Source organism: Haemaphysalis longicornis, unplaced genomic scaffold (genome assembly GCF_048455015.1).
Source record: "Haemaphysalis longicornis isolate Haplotype H1 unplaced genomic scaffold, Haemaphysalis longicornis Haplotype H1 scaffold_2, whole genome shotgun sequence".
Taxonomy (NCBI): Eukaryota; Metazoa; Arthropoda; class Arachnida; order Ixodida; family Ixodidae; genus Haemaphysalis; species Haemaphysalis longicornis.
Genome location: NW_027526295.1, coordinates 178929281 through 178948318, shown reverse-complemented (window position 1 = coordinate 178948318; position 19038 = coordinate 178929281). Strand labels below are relative to the sequence as shown.

The 19038-nt window shown below is 48.6% G+C and overlaps 1 protein-coding gene across 1 annotated transcript in view; it reads right to left on the bottom strand.

Annotated features, from left to right (window-relative positions):
* The window catches only part of Hop (tyrosine-protein kinase hopscotch), a 39571-nt gene that overhangs the window by 10930 nt on the left and 9603 nt on the right, over positions 1–19038 (bottom strand). Inside the window, exons 6-18 of the mRNA XM_077698795.1 lie at positions 18115–18219; positions 17463–17620; positions 14247–14533; positions 13389–13627; positions 12009–12221; positions 11340–11461; positions 11118–11262; positions 7675–7831; positions 6168–6561; positions 3881–3989; positions 2658–2862; positions 2474–2595; positions 2120–2289 (exon numbers count right to left, since the gene is read on the bottom strand). Coding sequence (XP_077554921.1) covers positions 2120–2289; positions 2474–2595; positions 2658–2862; positions 3881–3989; positions 6168–6561; positions 7675–7831; positions 11118–11262; positions 11340–11461; positions 12009–12221; positions 13389–13627; positions 14247–14533; positions 17463–17620; positions 18115–18219 — 2426 coding nt within the window. The remainder of the gene's footprint in view (positions 1–2119; positions 2290–2473; positions 2596–2657; positions 2863–3880; positions 3990–6167; positions 6562–7674; positions 7832–11117; positions 11263–11339; positions 11462–12008; positions 12222–13388; positions 13628–14246; positions 14534–17462; positions 17621–18114; positions 18220–19038) is intronic.

Sequence of the window (19038 nt, the reverse complement as noted above, 5' to 3'; positions counted from 1 at the left end):
CACGTCTACAGAGGGTTTAAAAGACAATAGACTGACACCACTTAGGCAAGGAACCAGCCATGAGTTTCAGCAGGACAAGCCATAAGCTACACAAGACTAGCATCATACACAGCTAGACTCGACACAGAAAATTCAGTAATAAAAATGGGCCTTGATTGATGTCATGAAGCAAGCCTGACGTGGAAGTTCCAGGCCACTTAGAAGTCAGAACTTATTTTCTTGCACACACAAATTCCAATCGTATATATCTGGTTGGGCGTTACCACAATAATTTTTTCTTTATTAAGCCTCTCTGTGGGTAGCTAGAGTGTTTGCACTCGCTCACGACATGTTGACTTATTTTTGCAAATGCTGCAATAAGGCACCCTGATCTTGAACATTAACAAATTAGAAAGTAAGGTTTAATTTGTTTTCTTTGCTCTGTCGGGCAACTTACAACAAGTTTGGCGAATGAGAAATCTCCTAAAGCAAATTTCAATACAGTGAAAGCTCGTTAATTGGAACTTCGATAATGTAAATTTATGGATAATTCGATTTACAATCTAGTCCGGCCGAGCTCCCATAGAAATCTATGTAAAATAAAGCCTTCTAATACAAATGCGAGTAGCCTCTCCTCATTAGATAATTCGAACTACACGTCACCGCACCGCCAGCTCGGGGCCTGGCCCAACGCCAGGGGAACGCACCGTCTGTCTACACATGAGGTGGTGTCACCTTTAGGAAGGAGAGAAAAACGAAAGAGAAAGTAAAATCAGGTAAAAGCAACCTCAAACCCCCTTGGCGGACGTTTTGGAAGAAGTTTCTTTATGGTCTAGGTCGATGCGAGTCCAAGGTGTGGGGCACGCAGACAGATGGCATCATTTCTGAGGGTAGAAGTGTACAACCCATCGCTGCCAGTGAGTACGAAGAGGGAGTGCATGTAGCACCAGTGTGGCCATCGCCCAAAGGTAATGAGCAGATGGAATGCTGCCCGTCTCTTGTTCAGTTCTGGAGTACAGTGTAGACAATTTATAACGTAACCGCTTATAGTGCGGGACTGAATATAATGCGGTTTTTTGTAACCACCGGTTTGCCTCCCATAAGCATGCCGCTTAAATAAGCATGCTGCTTAAATAAGCATGCCGCTTAAAGTGCGGTTGGCCGAAGCACAATAACGTTTATAATGCGTTTTTTTTTTTTTTTTTTTTTTTTTTTGCTAGTCCGCTGACCGACCGGCGCAGCTGGGGCATCGTTTTAGGGTCGCGAGAAAAAGGGGAAAAAAAAAAGACGGAAGCAACCCTCTGACGCAGCAGACTCCCTGCTCTCCTCTAACTTCAACACACAAAGGGAAAAAATAGGCATCCTTTAGTTTGCGTGTTCTGTTTGCACTCACGTGATAACCGCAACTGCCTTTGCTCGACGCACCTCGGAAGATAGCGAGCCCCCTTCCCCTCCTTCCCCCCCCCTCACATTATATGGCTTTTGTTCATCACTTCTATAGTTTGAACTCCATTAATTCGAACTGAGGTGGCGTCTCCTTGCAGTTCGAATTAATGAAATTTTACTGTATAATAAAAGCTAACTGGCTAAAATACACCAAGTACTGAATAACGAGGCTTCTAATCTTGCTACAAACAAAGTAAATACCTCAAATGAAAACACAGCTGCTTACACCTGATGCAGCTGTAAGCGCTCTTAGCTCTTTAAGTCACCAAGATGGACAAGTGTCTGCAGTGCATAAGCTTTTCTCCTTCTGAAACTTTTTGCCTTGGATGACACCTTAGCATTTTTTCGCTCATCTGTCACCCGAAAATTGCGATAAGCTTGTTTCCCTTGAAGACCATGGTCTATTTTAAAATCTCTTAGTCGTTAGCACATCCAAAGCAGAAAAAAGAAAAAGATGCTGACCATCAAACCTGCGTAATCAGAGAGGTATTCGATAAGAGGTTGGCCGTAAGTGTTCCTCCATCAGCCCTCCATACACTTGGTCGTAAGGGGGCAAATCATCTGGAGGTCGCTCAACATCCAATTATTCTGAACAATTCCGAACCCAGGGCTTCTGAAGCCAGTTCATTACCACACGTTCTCAATGGTGGGGTTGTTAACAATCAAAGAGAAGAAGCAGCGGTGGCGGACGCACCACTTCATGGGCAGCTTGCGGTTCTGTGTGCGTATGTAGTAGTAGTGGTTGACCGTGAACTGCGCCAGGCCAAAGTCGCTGATCTTGACCTGGTCCTTGGAGGCCACCAGGATGTTCCGGGCAGCCAGGTCACGGTGCACAATGCGCTTCTCCTCCAGGTACTCCATACCCTGCACGGCGGCATTTGGGAGGCATTTTGTTAGGCACAAAACACTAAACATCTCCCCTTGCACACAAGAACAAGAAGTTCAGAAGTATACGCAAGGTAAGGCAAGGTAAGGCAAACCCAAACCCCTTTTCCTCACGGCAGCAACCAAAGTAACCAAAGTAAAGCCGAGAAGCGCAGTGGCTCACATTGGCAATGTCCTCGCTGTACTTGATGAGCTGTGGGTGGGTGACTTTGTCCCGATACGTCTGCAGGTACGTCAGCAGGGAGCCCATCTCCAGGAACTCCATGACCAGCATCATCTCGGGCTCTGCACGCAAGCAGGACCCAGTCAGAGGTCCCCAGATGCAGCGGGAGCAAGAAGAGAAGCACCTTCAACGAGTCCCTTGATCTCGACGATGTTGGGGTGGCGCAGACTCTTCATGATCTCAATCTCGCGCTGCAGGTCCCGCAGGCCAGCCTCGCTCTGGAAGGACTCGAGCAGCGAGGTCTTGCGCATGCACTTGACCGCCACTACCTCCTCCTGCAGGCCGGCCCACTTCTTCAGGGAGGCCGCATACACCTCTCCAAAGAAGCCCTGCAGGAAGAAGGCACAGCCGTGAGACAATTCCTTCAAATCGAACAGAACCAGGCGCGGATGTTTGCAATATGTATCAGCACAAGAGTAATCAAGCCGGTCAAGGCGACAACAAACGAAAAAGGTTTGCTGTTACTGGAGACACTATTGGAAGTTTCTGGAGTTTTGAAATAAATGCCATCTATTTAATAGGCTCTTACTGCATTTTATACCCCTGTCACACAGGCAATTTCAATCGCGATTGAGTCGATCTGGATCAAGCTCAATCCGGATTGATTATTATTGATTGTAGGGTTTAACGCGCCGACACAACGCAGGCGATGAGGCGCGCTGTAGTGGAGGGCTCCGGATTAATTTTGACCACCTGGGGATCTTTAACGTGCGCCGAAATCTCATACACACGGGCGTTTTTGCTTTTCGCCTCCATCAGAAAAGCAGCCGCCGCGGCCGGGAATCAAACCCGCGACCTCGTGCTCAGCAGCGCAACGCCTTAGCCACTGAGCCACCGCGGCAGGTTTCAATCCGGATCAGGCGCTGCTGCATGGCAGTTTCAATGGCAATCGAGCCCGATTCCGCTCTAACTCAATCCTGGTTTCCCAAGCGCGGTTGAGGTTTCTAAGCACGACTGGACGGCAGACTGCGCAAAATTACCAGGTGCCGGCTGCGAAATACATTTTTGGCACCACCTGGCATACGTGAGTGCAACCGGAGCAACTTCTCGATCGGTCGAAACGTGCCGTGTAGAAGCGGCAGTGAGTCGAGCGTGCTCGAAAAGTCAATCGTGCTTCACTTCAATCCGGATTGAAAGTGCCCATGTGACAGGGGTATTACACAAAATGCTACTGTAGAAATTTTCTGGAGCTTTGAAATAAATGCCGTAAACTTAATAAGCTTTTACTATGGTTTATACAAAATGCAAAGAAATGATGCTAGGCCGGTACACTAGGCAGCAACATGTCTATAAGAAAAAGTTCAAACATTCAACTCTCCTTTTTTGAAGGGCTATTCACCAACTGACCTGGCCAAGTGGTCTTCCTTTTATCAGCTGCTGGCTGTCAATGACCCAGGGTGAACCCGACACCTCAGCCAGGGGTGAAGTGTTGCCGAAAGATATGACGTTGTCCGCACTGGAAGCAGTCAAGGCCAAACCACAGATACCATCACTGAAATGCCAACAGGCTGGCACTTCTTTTTTATTGCAGTGCAGACCTATTACAACGTAGCCACTTACACTGCAAGGCTAGATACAATGCAGCTTTTTCTGATCACTGGTTCACCTCTCATTGAACTCGATGCTTAAAACACAGTCACCCGAAGCACAATACTGGTTAGAGTGGTTTCTGGGTGGCCCACTGATAGACCAAGGCAGCCGACTCGAGTTTTGGGGTTGCAAAGAAAAAAAGGGGGGGGGGGAGGGGAATCAGCAATCATGCGAAGCGCACGCTTCCATGTACTCTCTAAATGGCCCTGAAAAAGACAGAATATAGTGCCCTCTCATTTATTCACCCCATTTAAAGCCACGTGATAACCAACCACCCTTTACCTTGCTGTGCCTCTGGAGATAGTAAGCAGCCATGCCGTAAGCTCCGAACTTGGACGTTCTACTGATAAGCAACCGCCTTTTTCCCTTTTCACACATCTGGAGATAACACACACAAGTTGCCCCTAACCAAACATTGCGCCAATTAAGAAACCACTTTTTGCGTCACAAGCAAACAAGGTGACGCCAAAAAAAAAAAAAAAGAAAGAAAGAAAAGGTAATGAAGGCTTGCATTCTGATCACATTGCACTAGCAGCCCCAGCTGAGTTCTTGCTGCCATGACACCTGTTATTCTAAATGGCGAGAAATGGCAAACATACTCTCTTAAAACAAAATGAAAAAAAGGCAAACTTTAAGTCATGTCTGCAATTCTTCAAAACCTTGCAGCAGCAGCAGCAACCAATGAGAAAAAAAGTTGGAATAAACACGGCGCCTGAGTTTTTAGTGGCATTCATTTGAGGAATGGTAAATGAGAATGCTTGAAAGGTAGGTTTAATATGTGGCTTGATTTGTGTATGTTTCAATTATAATGCAGTATTGCTTATACAGTTAAACCTCGATGTAACAAAACTTTTTGTAATGAATTCCTGGATTTACTGAAGTTTTTCAGTTCCCTATTGTCAGCCCCATTGAAACTCATACGTTTGTGACCTCTATGTTACGAAGGCATTGCAACAGTTAACCTTGATGAAACGAATTCTCTAGGTTGAAGAGCCATTGTTCTTTGCACTTTTTCTGAAAAATTGGATGGTGCAATGCACTAGTTTAGAGAAATTAGCCCGCACTGCAAACTACCGTGACTTTCCAGAGTGAGTGCGGTGTTGGTTAGGAGTTAGGCCTGCCTGTCAGCGTGTAGTTAAGTGTCTCTACTGCTATTTGTGGTGTCGGTTCATAAGCGATGAGTTCTGCTGCCGAAAAACTAAGTTTTGTCTTCTCAGGACAAGCTCACAATTTTTAAATGCCATCTCCACCAGCTAGAAAGAACGTCGCCGCCCAGTACAGTATCCCAGCTAACACCCTCTCAAAAATTTTTGTGAGGAAAAGAGCACCAAGTTCGCGAAAAGGCATCTTTTCAGCATAAGTTTCGCCCTTGAAAAGGGTTAGGGCACCAGAAAGTGCCAAAAGGCAAAAGTGATACTTAAAGTTATGTTTGTGAATACACATACACCTTATGAATACACCTTGCTTCTTTGAAGTGCCGTGTAGTAACTAAGTTCATGGGGAAGCAGCAGGCACAAATCACGCAGTTTTTGACTGGAAATAAATCCTTCAAGGGTGAGTTCACCACCACTGAGTTCACCATCACTGATGTCTAGCATTTTGGTTTGGTTTCTGCTGCATTGACACGAGCCTTAACTCGAAACCTGCGTGTAACGAAAAATTGCAAATTTTTGTCAACTTGGTTACATCTAGGTGCTAAGTATAGTACGGCCACAACCTACGCTATAGGCTGGTCGAGACTCCAATTTTTCTTTGCCGTAAATCCCTTGACCCCAATTATTTCATTTCATGCCAAGCATGCTTTAAAGCAGCAAAGAACAAAACAGCAGCAGCTCAAAGACCAAGAACGCATAAGCTTGTTTCTTTATGTACACTCTCTATTGCTCTGGGGTAAAACGCTATGCTGCCCGATGTCCTTCCCTAGCCCTCTTCCGAATGACATTTATAAAAATTGTTTTCGAGATTCCAAGACCCTGTGCACTCCGCAAGAGAAAGCGGGCACTCCTCCCCGTTAGGCAGCAGCAGCAGCAGCAGCGGGCCTTACTTCTCCTCCAGGCTGACCAGGCTCTCGACGTCGATGCAGGTGCCGATGTCCGACTGGAGGGTGGCCTCGGACTGCACGGTGGACGTGGAGCAGCTTGAGAGGTTGTCGTAGCTCACCTCGGACGAGCGCAGTCGGAAGGGGTTCTTGCCCCACTTGAGGCCCCGGCGCTGCGACAGGGCCTCGCTGCTTAGGCTGGCCGACAGGCCCACGGGGGCGTGGTGCTGCCGGATGGCCTCCAGGCGGCCGCGGTCGCCGGCCGAGAGGGACAGCGAGGAGGGCGAGGGGGCCTTGCCCGGCAGCACGGGGCTGGCTGGCTCCACAGAGAGCGCCCCCGTCGGAGAGCAGGCCTGGGGGTAGACCGAGGCGTATGAGTGGCTGCGCCTCGAGTTGTACACTGGGGGAGAGGAGAGAGAGAGAGAGAGGAGGGGGGTCAGTGTCTCAAAATGTGCACCAGCCTCTTTACGCTGAAGTCAGACCAGGCCAAACGGCTCATCCAGTTAGACATGCAGGGGTTTCACCTCACAAATTGTGTTGTGTACGCAGCAGTCAACAAGGTAATCTTAACCCCCCAATTCCAATGAAAGTTCAGTACAGGCTTAAAGGGACACTGAAGGCAAATAGCAAGTTGGGCTCAGGTGAAAGTTCATCTGCCCCAAAGGCCTCTCAGTGTTGATTCGGCGGCGAAAGATGGTTTAATTCCCAAGGAATTACCAATTCAAAAACGCATTTCATTCCTCGTGCCCTTTCATGATGTTGCATGCACCGTAAATGGAGTGAGACAGCAGTGTGGTCTAGCAGAAAATTAAAACCTACCGAGAACCATCGCGGCCGCAGGAGCCATTGGTCGCGCACTCGGCGCATACTACAAAACAACTTGCCCGCATACACTTCCGTTACCTGCCCCTCTGTGCGTCAATCTTGGTGCCGCACGGGACGTGAGATGGCTAAACAGGGCAAATGTGCCGCACGGTCTTTTACTTTACCAACAAAATGTCTAGCGAACAGTGCAACCGCAGCAAGAACGACGACAGGGGGGGCACTCTTTTGATTTACATTCTCGTTACGGATACGTAGTTGGATTTTAGTCGCATCGATGCACTCGGCTTAACAATGTCGCGCCACCTGTTAATTTAACTTGTAACAGCGTGCAATGCTAAATTTTTTCCGCCGCACTATGGTAACGCTTATTGCGCCATCTGTTGAATGTTTTGCAAAGCGAGTTGCCCATTACCCCATCTGCCAGAAGTGTGCCTAGGGCTTTTACGAGGGCCCAAACCACCACTAACAAACGCCTCGGCGCCAGTATGGAATGAAATGCGCATAGCATGATACATAAGATAACATAACATGATGCAAATATCATTATACCTAAGTACGCACCGTAATGGAAGCATAGCAGAACACAATGCCCTGAATCACTGTTACACATTGAGCTACTGCTACACACCACTAGGCAATGCAATGGCCAGCTCTTTAAATGAGCAACCACGACTGCAAGGGGACTCACCCTCATAGAAGATCTGGTTGATGTCTCGCATGATGGTCTGTGGCTGTGGTCGGCTGTCTGGATCCAAGGACCAGCACTCTTGCAAGAGCAAGCCAATTCCCTCGTGAATGTCAGCTGGGATTGGCAATCGCTCCCCTTCCCGATACCTCCTGGCCGCCTGGAGTTGGAGAGGCAGTGACAAAAATGCACATACAGTGTGGCTAGTTATAATGTGCTGCTGCCACAGAGACACCTCACACATAAAATGTTAATTCTTCAGGAACCAATACGCAACGTAAAACTACAATAAAGCCCCTCCAGCACAGCTTCATTCCACTTGATATACCCTCTATTTAAGGCCCAGGTAGCGGCTAAGGTCAAAAGGCATTGAATACTGTTCAAGAGCTATGGTGCTACACAAGTGTCTCGTCAATCACACTGACCATGCCCAGTTCCAAGAAAACATTCCTTCACGTGTACACACGTACTAATGCACTGCTACAGCCACCAGCAGACATGCTCTCTTTCAGTAACTCACCCCTCATGAACTGTTTGTGAACTTTCTCCTTGCTGGGTGAGAAGAACGTTGACTCTGCTCCTCATAGCAGATAGTCATTTCACCCCTCATGTTAGTACATACTAGCACAACAGGGAGTGCTGGCAAAGCGCCACCATGCACAATACAGTCAAACCTCAATTTAACGAAACCCAATTTAACGAGTCCCGATTCGATGAAGATATCCCGATCCCCCCTCAGATGCCCATACAGCGTAGTGCTTTGACTAACTCAAACCAATATCATAATCTTTCACGGCTTAACAAACCTTTTCTCAAAAAATGCCAGTCAAGAAGTTACTCTGTGGTGTATTTTGTAGAGAACTCCGCAAAACTGATTCGCGGTGCACCAAAGATGACACTGTGGAGCATCTTTGTCCTGCTTTTGCGAAACTGTGTGGTGCAATATGGGAGTTAAAATGTGGAGTTTAATTCACCAAATGGCACCAGGGGTAGACAAAAGTATAGTTCGCACGTCATGGATGGCACTGGCGCTGTTTCCATTCAGTCTTGGGGGGTCGGATTTTTTAGGGCGTGCTTTGTGTTGTTCGTTCGCCATCGTTCTGCGGGTAGTTCCCATGCTTTCGACCTTCTTTTGTTTTTGTGAAGTTCAAGTTTTTACCCTACAGTCCGTCTAGCATTGCTACCCATTTTGGATGATGGAGATATCTTGTGGCTTGTAGGAAGCGTGGAGGAAGTGGCAGCAGAAGATGCTGAAGAAGACGTTGAAGATATCGAAGCTCCCATGCCAACACCGGGTCAAGTGAGGGATGCCCTTGATCTGCTGCAGATGTTTGTCGGAACGCACGAGGATACAGAAGATGCACTGGATGCACTACAAACTTGCGAGAAATCCCCGCGGCCGTTTCTTACAAAGTGCACGCAAGCAAAGATCACCGCCTTCTTTGGTGGAAAATAAATTTGCAGTCCCCCAGGAGCCGTTCTTGTTCAAGTAGCAATTTTTGCGGTCTCTTTTCATATGCGTGGGCCACAATTTTATTTTGTGAGCATTTAAGCTTCGCAAATACAAGGCCGCATAAGCTTGCTGGATGCCGTTACAATATATAGTTGAATGTACCGCTTAACTCGATTTACCAAAGTTTTTGATTTAACGAAATAATTAGTCACTCCCCTCAACATCATTAAACCGAGCTTTGACTGTACAACATACATCATGATGCATCATCATCGTCCTCCCCATGGTCTGCTCCTAATGCAACACTTGGACTGCAGTGCACAGCAGTACTTCTGAGGGGTTGAACTAAGCTGCTATAGAAAGGGCTGCTAAGCCGACACCATTGTTAAGGTTACTGCTGCGTAGGTACTGGCCTCAATGACAGGTCAATCACAAAGCGAGGTGCAGAATCAAGTGGCCCGCACAGTCGCGTATGGAATGACACTCCCAGTGCCCGGAGTTGGCGTTCAGGCGGCAGAAAGTCTAGTGACCAATGGTTGAAAACCAAAGCCTCCTTGCTCGTTGGTTGCGTCGTAATGGTTGTACTACTATTATAAACAATCATAAAAGTGCGGGACCTTTAACACTATCATTTACGATTTTCGTGTGGACTGAGAATGTTGGTATCCTTATAGTGGGGCTCTTCGATTTACCGTCTCAGACTCACCGCGGACTCCCAGAGAAGCAGACCGGCATTCAATTTTCCCATGTAGCCCTATGGCTTCGGGGGACCCGCGCACTATCTGCGGTGAGTCCGAGACTGTAAATTGAAGAGCCCCAGTATTTGCGGCCTAAACGAGGCACGTGCACTCATAACGTTTCCAGTTAGGGCTGGTATAGGAAATCATGGCCCCGGGAAGGTCAAAGCACTCCTTATGGCAGTGTTCCTTGCCAAAAGTGCAATACTTTCAAATGTAAACAAACACTGCGAGGCTGTTAGTAACCTTTCGTATGTAGCTCAGAGGACACCAGCCACAGTCTCACCAGCTCCTTTTTGAGCCTGACAATAGACCCACACCTGTTCTAAATTTTTTAGACGTTTAGCAATTCTCGAAGGTATATGTTTAAAAAATGAGCTGGCCGCGCGGCACCATTAGGGCTAACTGTCCAACGCCGCCGATACAAGAATGCCGCCTCAATGACAAGTGTGCGCGAGGGCGCGCTGGTCCCCACGCCGGTTGCACAGCACCATTAGGGCTAACTGCCCGGTGCCGCTGACACGGGGAAGCCGCGCAAGCATGCACACCCTTGCACATACGCAGCGTGCGCTTCCCCACTGGCGATCACGGCGCATGGAGCGCCAGCCCCTTAGCGGCCGGCTTCCCCGCCGGGACCCTCCTCCCCCTCTGGAGACCTTCCTCTCTCAACCGAGGTTACTTCAGAAAGGAATCCCGGGATTGCCCTGCTTAGGGCTTTTCTGCGGAGGTCTGGAACCGCGCAGGTCGGACAAAGGGACGGATGTTCCTCTACCCCGAGACGAGGCGAGTCTCCTTTCAGGAGGTGAACCGAGTCAATCGCCACAGATGGCTTAACAGGCTCGTGGGGACTCCTTCTCCCGCCCTAGCTCAGGACAGCCTGTCCTGTGCGTGTTCCATATTATGGCTGAGCAATAAAGCGTGGTTTGTCGACATAGCTTGGCTCCAAGCGCATCCCTGGGCACCTCCCAGTGAGTCGAATGAACCCTTAGTGGCGTTCCTCGTGACGCCATGTGGTGCATTTGCAGCTAAAAATGGCCTGTATTACCCGGCTAGCAAGCTATAACATGAGAACCAAAGCTGCAACCCACCATGTTCTGATGCCCAACAGCCTTCTGAGCCACATTCTGGCACCCAACGTGAGCTTGAACCCACGACCGTGAGATTTAGAGTGTAAAATCTCTACCACCACGTGGCACATAATTTGATGTAATACCCATCAATTTGATGTAACACCCAGCGAATTTCCCCTGTCTCACCTCTGTGATGGGCACGCCTGCCATGGGTGGCTCTCCGTAGCTGAATATCTCCCACAGGGTGGTTCCAAAGGCCCACGTGTCGGCTTTGATGGACGACTTGGCCATGCTCAAGTTGTTGTAGAACTCTGGCGGGATCCAGTGCACACTGCAAATGAGGCTGTGAATGAGCTTCTCCCTGCTGTGCATTAGAAGCTTTGAGAGGAACACCCTGGCGTGACTTACTCGTCATTCATGTAGACAAGCAAGCCAGGGTCCGAGAGTTTCACATAGAAGGCATTAGCTTCGTGCTGCGAGACCAGGATATTTCGGCATCTGATTTTGCCGTGGACACAGCCTTGCTCCTCCTGCAGAGGTCAGCAGACGCAACGGTGAAGTCCCGCCCCCCAAAAAAAGCAAGCACAGGCAACATTTTGCATTCAAGACACTCACTCAGATAGGACCGCATGCGTTGCACAGAACCAAGTCACACTTGAAACTACCAAGGAAGGATCACTGAATCAGAGTGCCCACTGAAGCGACATTTAGTCATTTGGTGCTAAGAAATACTACAAGACACAATCTAAATGGTATACCAAGCGAGTCAGCTCTGTCCTCGAAGGAAAAAAAAAACACCATAGTGCAGGGCTGACTGAAGCTTCCACCAGTTCACTACATTAGCATAAGTAATAAGCGCGACTAGGCTTCAGTTGTGCTCGGCAGTACTACTGGGTACCCCTTACTTCCGGCTATGCCTCGCAGCTACTGGCTGCCACAATGGCCAATCCTCCCACAGTTTCAAGGCTAAGGGGCAAGCTTTCTCCATCAGCCTGCCCTTGGGCTGCTCATGACTAGTTTGCCCTGCACAAGGCCTCAGAGCTGTACCGCAGCCAGTAAGTGGGCCCCCCTGCTCACCAGGTACCAGAGGGCCCGGGCAAGCCCCTTGGCGGCCTCGACCAGGTCGACGGGCTGCAGCTGGGGGCGGTGGTGGCGCAGGTAGGCATCCAGCGAGCCCAGGGGCAGGAACTCACACACCAGGCCAAAGCTGCCCGAGTGCACCATGCCCAGGGAACACACGATGGCCTCACACTGCCAGAACAGCATCCTGTCACACTGCACCATGAACTCCTGTCCAGGGTAAAAAGGGCGAGAAGGGGCACAGAAGAAGCTTTGAGAAAAGTGTGGTAATCCTATTTTCTTGACACCACAGCTTGTTGCTGCAGGCTCCAAGCACACATTCCATTGTTTCCCCCCAAAAAAACATCATTCCTGCCTCCCACAAGGTCACCCCGTCCCCCTACAGGTAGAATCCCGCACACCAAAGTGCTGATAGCCTCTCCATAGAAGCTACCGAGCCACTCTGCACCACTACATAGTCCTCCTGAGGCTCGATTCCCACGTGTGATTCGAAAGAGCTAGCTGGCAGCAAATGTTTGAAACGCGAAAGGCATGATTGAGTTATGGCCAATGTCATAGGGCCACCAAAAGTGCGGGCACCTCCATCCAGCTATTGTTCCTACTCTGGGAAAGCCGTGGATCTTCAACTACCAGGGAGAGTTGTGCACACAACCAACAGCTGATAATCGCATGCCGGCAGCAGTATTGACCAACCCCTTAATTTCTAAACATTGCACTGGTATGCAGGGCAAGCAAGACAGGACAGGCCGAGACAGGGCGGAACAACACAAGACAGGCGGAAACGTATTTTCACTTCGGCTCCTGCATTTGCCTTTGCGACTTCCACTTGGGCCAACCAGTGCAGTCATAAAAGTGCCATGTGTTACGCATGCCCTTCCTGCCTTAAGTCTTGGTCTTCAAGCCATTCGTTTATTTGGCAAGCAAGAGTACAAGCAGCACAAGTGAGACTACAAGTGACAGAATAGCAGCCACTTATGTATGTGCCATGTTAGCTACAGGGCACCAAAGTACAAACATGACTTTGCACTATGTCTGCCAGCCATCAACTTGGGGTTGAGAAGCAACCCTAATCCTTCACAGCTGAAGGGAAGAAAAGAGATGTGCACAAATTCTGCGCAACTAAACTTCCAACGAAGGTCCCCACGCTGTAAATAATGAAATGACATAGACGAGGTTAGAGTAGCTCTATTTACAGTATCTACAGTCGAACTATGCACTGCAGCAAAGGCACAGCAGCTGACCACGGTTCAGTGTGAGGCACCATCCATGCCTGGACAACATCCACCGCACAGAGATGCTTCCCCCACCCCGAAGGCTGCCCCTTAGCAATGCCCCCTGCTGTGGCCCCTCCCCTCTTCCCCGAGCAGCCCCCCTTGCCTTGAGGTGGCTGTCCTCCAGGTGGGGCTTGAGGGCCTTGACGGCCACCTCCCGGTACTGGGTGCGCTCCCGGTGCAGGTAGGCCCGGCGCACCACCGTGAACTTGCCCGGCAGCTCGTCCTTGCGGTTCTCCGTGAACACCAGGGCCCCCGAGTGGATGCACTCCCGGGGCTCCCGCTTCAGGGACGACTTGCCCGCGTCCAGGGACGGCGCCCGGCACAGCAGCAGCTGCGTCTTATCTGCACCACAGGGAGGGGGGCAGGAGGCCGGCTTGCGGATCTACACTTTGTGACACGACAACAACTCTACAATGTCCAGTGACGACCTCAGGTCATGCACATGGGATGCACACTGAGATGCCAGCAGCAACAGCAGTGATGTTGAAAAGCATGTGCCCTGTCATGCCGCTGACGAAAACAGCCTGGGACGTGCGGCAGCACCTACCGTGCTATGTTTGCTGTTGCATATACTAACCGTCCCTGTATTCCACTCTCCACAACCACATAGCGCTCAATCTCTCTTCCAGTTTAGCTCGACCAAACTGGCCGCTGACTTTATGCTGGCCATGCTGGCCATTGTATGCTGTAACCTCTGCACTTTCTATTAACGTGGCACCCCAGCAGCATGGCCACCTGGCTCAAGATTTATGACACTTTCCTCTACTTACAAAAGAAAAAAAAGGGAGGGGAAGAGGGATGATGCAAAAGGGAGGTGCCAGCGTTGATAATCATGTTTCTTTCAAGCTTACGGTACGACAGTGGTTTTTTCTCTGTTCTTGTATCCATTTCAATTGAAATGAAAGAAAACACCCATAGGGATTACGAGAAGAGAGAGAAAAAATGAGGAAGGGCTCCCCACCGTATTCCGAGGGCGGCACGCAGTATCCCAGCTCAATGTCCAGAGTGGGCCGGATGGCTTCGCTGATGAGCCTGGCCAGGGTCGGGTAGATACCCTCCTCGGGTGCTGCTTCGTCTAGCGCAAAGCGGCCGTCCTTAAGCTGCACAATGCGCAACGTCTCGGGTGTGGCCGCCTTGCCCAGGAAGTCCAGCCGGTATTCCCGGTAGGTGGACGAGCTCTGCCGGATCAGGTACCAGCCGGCCTCGTGGCCACCTTTCTCCTGCAGCTTCTGGTAGGCGTACCGAGCCCTGGTAGCCATGGCATCAGGCATCAAGCACTCAAATCACAGGCACATGTACAATACACCCACAGAGCCAACCAATGAACCAATGTGAGTAAAAGCTACAACGCTAGCTGCACACTACTTGCTCCCACAGTGCACTAACAAACAACCACAGAATACCTATGAGCACATGAAAGCACATATCGGGTCATTAATGCGCAGCATTCTTTGCCGAGTACACCCACAGCCAGGACCGTGAAATGCCCTGCATTTCCATAAAAATGCAGATTTGGCGGAAGTAACACCTGTAAGCATTATAACAGCGTACATGAAGATACCTGGTCAGACAGAATTTTTAAAAACCAAAAAATAGGAAAAATAGAGAAAATAAAATTTTCCCAAAAAATATCTGACAAAATCAAAAATATGCATCTTATACATCTTCCAAAGAAACCGAAGACTAAACAAAAAAAGTCCGCAGAAGAACTTTTATATTATATACAAAAAATAGCGTAAACGGACACACTCTGCAGTACGCCTTGCACCTTCAGAAAAAAAAAACAATAATTAGTGAAGTAAAGGCACTTAAATGTTATAATGGTGTAAATTTACATAACTGGAGAAAAGAAACAAATAAAACTTGGAAATGAATAAAATAATCTATCGTCTTTTGCTATTCATAGTCATATTTGACTGTAAAGGAACTCTCACTCTAGACAAGTGGCATAAGAATGCTACACATTTGTAGACGATTCTCTGAATTTGTGCAGATTTTTAATGCATTCCTATTTGCAACAAATTACTGTGGTGCACCATTAAAGTTCTTGAATTTTTTCTTTCTTTTTTAAAGGAGCCATGAAGAGAAAACACACGTTTGGTTCATTCGAAAGATTGCCTCGTTAGAACCATACTGACACCACTTTTAACACAAACTTCGCTCAAATAAGCTACATAATTAGGAAAAAAGGGAATGACCATGCGACCCACCAGCTCATTTCCCACAACAGAACCTATGATGTCACACGAGAATGCTCTGCGATTGACGGAGGCCGGCAAAAGCAAACGCAAGTTAGGCAGGGCTTACCAGTTTGCATAGTGAGCTATATGCCCGTTAAACATACTGCACATTCCTTTTATGACACTAAGAACACTGGAGTAAACGGTTGAAGTTCTGAATAAACACGCAAGCATGTATGCCAATGCGTACGAAACTACCGCCAGCCGAACTCCACAACTCGAAGTCGCCACCGTCGCGCAGACGAATTTTCGGGTTCGAGGCTCTTCGGGGCCAACGAACCGTTCCAGAACGTACAGCCGCGACCTTGCTTGGTATCTTAATCCCTTGACAGGAGGTTGGCCGTCATATCGCCAACCAGCAAGGGTAAAAATAGAAACGAGGGGAGTAAGGAACAGCAAGCAGCGACAAGGTAGTGACAGTCGTCGCAGAAGTTTCGGAATGGTGTTGGCTTGCTGCTGTTGTTAGGAGCTCGTTTCCAGTTCACAACCACTGAAAACTTCAGTTTGTTCAAGTACTTTACAATGAAATTTCGTTGCTGCGTTTTGAAATGCCCATGTAGTACGGGCAAATCGTCGAGGGAGTGCGACATCCCCGCCGGTGAGGAGATCTCCTTTCATGTGCTGCCCAACGACGAACCTCGGCGAAGCAAGTGGCTACGTTTTGTGAACTTTGCAAACGGAGGAGAAAGAGAGCTAAAAGAAGTACGAGTGTGCTCGCTTCATTTCCGAGGAAGCGATTACGGCAGGGACCCTTACGTTAGCTCACTCCTGGAACATGCTGGCGCTCGTCGCCGACTTCGTCAAATCGCCGTCAAAACGCTCTGACCTTGGGGGGAAAAAATGCCGTACACATTGCGCATTGACGCTCGTATCTTTCTGGTCGGAGCAGAGAGCTCGCGCGAACGGCTTTCCATACACGACACCGGCCAACTGGCATAAGCGATACTGCTACTGAAATTGAACAATTATTAACCGTAATAAAAATACGGCACATACGTACCAGTCTGTATTCGTCCGTCGCGACGGGGCTGATGAGGCAGCGGTGCCGACGGCTGGGCGTTCGTCTGTTGTGGCTATCGCGGAATGGTCGCTTTCCGGTCCATCCGCGTATCCCACAACTCCTGCCGCTCGTGCACTTAGAAGCACTGAGTGTTCGAGTGGTGTGAGGTTGTCAAATGCAAGCCCGAGCTTCTCGGCGAGAGTTTTGTTCTCCCGATCAGGCAATTCCATGAATAGGGCTGCGGGTGCACTAGGTTTTACTAGTATTTTTAAAATGGCCGCCGTCTCGGTTTCGGCACGAGTTCCGGTTCCTGTTTGATTCCCGCGTGTGGGTGCTATATGGAGTCGACATACTCAGTATCTGTTTCATGGACCGGCTTGTATGACGCCATTGTTCACGTCACGAAATGTGCAATTTAGCGGGAGATTTAAAATTTTGGCTTAAATTGCCTTATTTCTCAGTGAATAAAGCATCGTTTGCTTCCGGGAAAGCGCTTAGGGTACTATGAAACACCTAATCTTTCGAATAAAACAAACTTCTGTTTTCTCTTCATGGCTCCTTTAAAGAAACACACACATATTACTATACAGTTGAATCTACACTCATGGGAAACCACTGCGCTCTATCTCACCTATTTGGATTCTACTTTAGTTGCCAAAGAAATTTGCCCTTTAAATTCTTTCAACCTACTAGTGTTAATTTGACAACTTTCTGCATTCAATTCTGTTTCACCAGTTATCACTGTGCACGTGCTTTTGATCCTGCTTTGGTATAAACGCACTCTGCTCACGCCTTAAGATTTGAAGAGCCAAATGCACAGATGGGCTGAATTAAGCAAAATCCCAAATGGCCCTTTAGCAAACAATGGAATTTAGCTTTCACGAAGTCAAGCTCACAGCTTGGTGAAGTCCTGTCAGAAGGAAAGGTGGCTGCTCACCCAACAGGCCCGTGGCACCGCATGGCTCGCAGCATGGTCAACGATGGCGTTAAAAGGTTGATACACAGGTTGACTGTCCATTTCTCTGTCAGCCGATAGTAGCCGTCGAGGAGAGACACAAACGAGTGCATCTGGCTGATGCTGTCAAACTTGAGGTTCTGCAACCCAAGTTACACGGGCAACGAAATCAGCCAGAGCTCCAGGCAACATCACTGGCACATCTGCTGTTGTTCAACCACCAATATATTTTGGGGCCTTTAAACTATAATTTGAACACGCACACGTTTTGTTAGCAAGGCAGTTGGTTAACTATTATAAAGAAAATCTATACCCAGGCCAGTCACACAAACGGCCAGCGTTTGTGCATACTTTACAAGTGAACGTTGTAATTTTGCTTCTTTTCCTTCAGGCTCTGTGGCCACATTGGACTTGTATGCTTGCACACTAACAAGCTAAGCATTACAAGACACAAAACCTTTCAGCTAAGCAAAATTCCACCATGATCATAAAAAATCTCCCAATTAAGCTGGCAGAGGAACCTTCCAGGAGCCAGAAAATTACAACCATGATCAGAATTTGTGGAAGTGACTCTACGATGACTCCAAAATGGAATACCGGTGCATCTGCGAAGGCTTCACTGCATTACACGCACCTGAGGTATGCCATTGCGACGGCTGATTTCTACGGTGCAGTTGGATGGAACCATATTTACAAAGCACAGGTCACTGATGGAACAGATCTGTGTCCAGGTCACGTTCTGAGAGAGAGAAGAGAACCCAACACAATTGGCATAAGTCCGTTGCTTGTGTCCACACACATAGAAAGTACAACTGTAAGCTGCCACTTGCAAAAAAAAAAATCTAGAACTGGGCCTGCAGAAATTAGTGCCCCATCACAGTTTAAGTTGACGAGCCCGCATAGTGGTAATGCTATTCATCCTGGCACAACATAACTTGGTTGGCTTGGTATGACCTGGCACAACTGGCTTTGTCCTCCTCTTGTCAGGCTCACATTACCACTTTGAGAATGCCGAGATCAAACACACAACATATGCTCAATATCCATCCAGCAGTGGTGCATCGTCAAAAAATTGGCCGTGTATCTGCTCCTTTCGTTGCAAATGCCGTCAAAGACGATAGTCTTTATCGGCTTTTGCGAAGTAAATGCCTCCCTTCGCTTTCCCGCTCACCTCTCATGTTGTTCCTGTTTCGCCGCGCTCCTCCCAAGGTAAAGACGCCAAAGGTTTGCTTAAATCATTTTAAATTTCCTGCGTTCCACTGCTCCAAACCAGGTGTCTCGATGCGAACGCTGCCGTACGGCGAAGACGCGCGTTAATCGAGGCGCCCTACTTCAACGTTTATAGAACCGCGTTTCCTTACTCCACGTGCGTTGCAAGCAGAACGTGGAACCTATCTAGTGGAACCTTGCGTAACTGTTGCCGGTTGATTTCTTAAAATGGCGCCAGAAGCTATAGTGGCGCGGGCGACAGCAGGCGACGGCGGAGTCAATTCTTTTTCTGCAGTTGATGAAGTATTTAATTTCGCAAAAGTCAAGCATGTTTGATTTTTTTTATAAC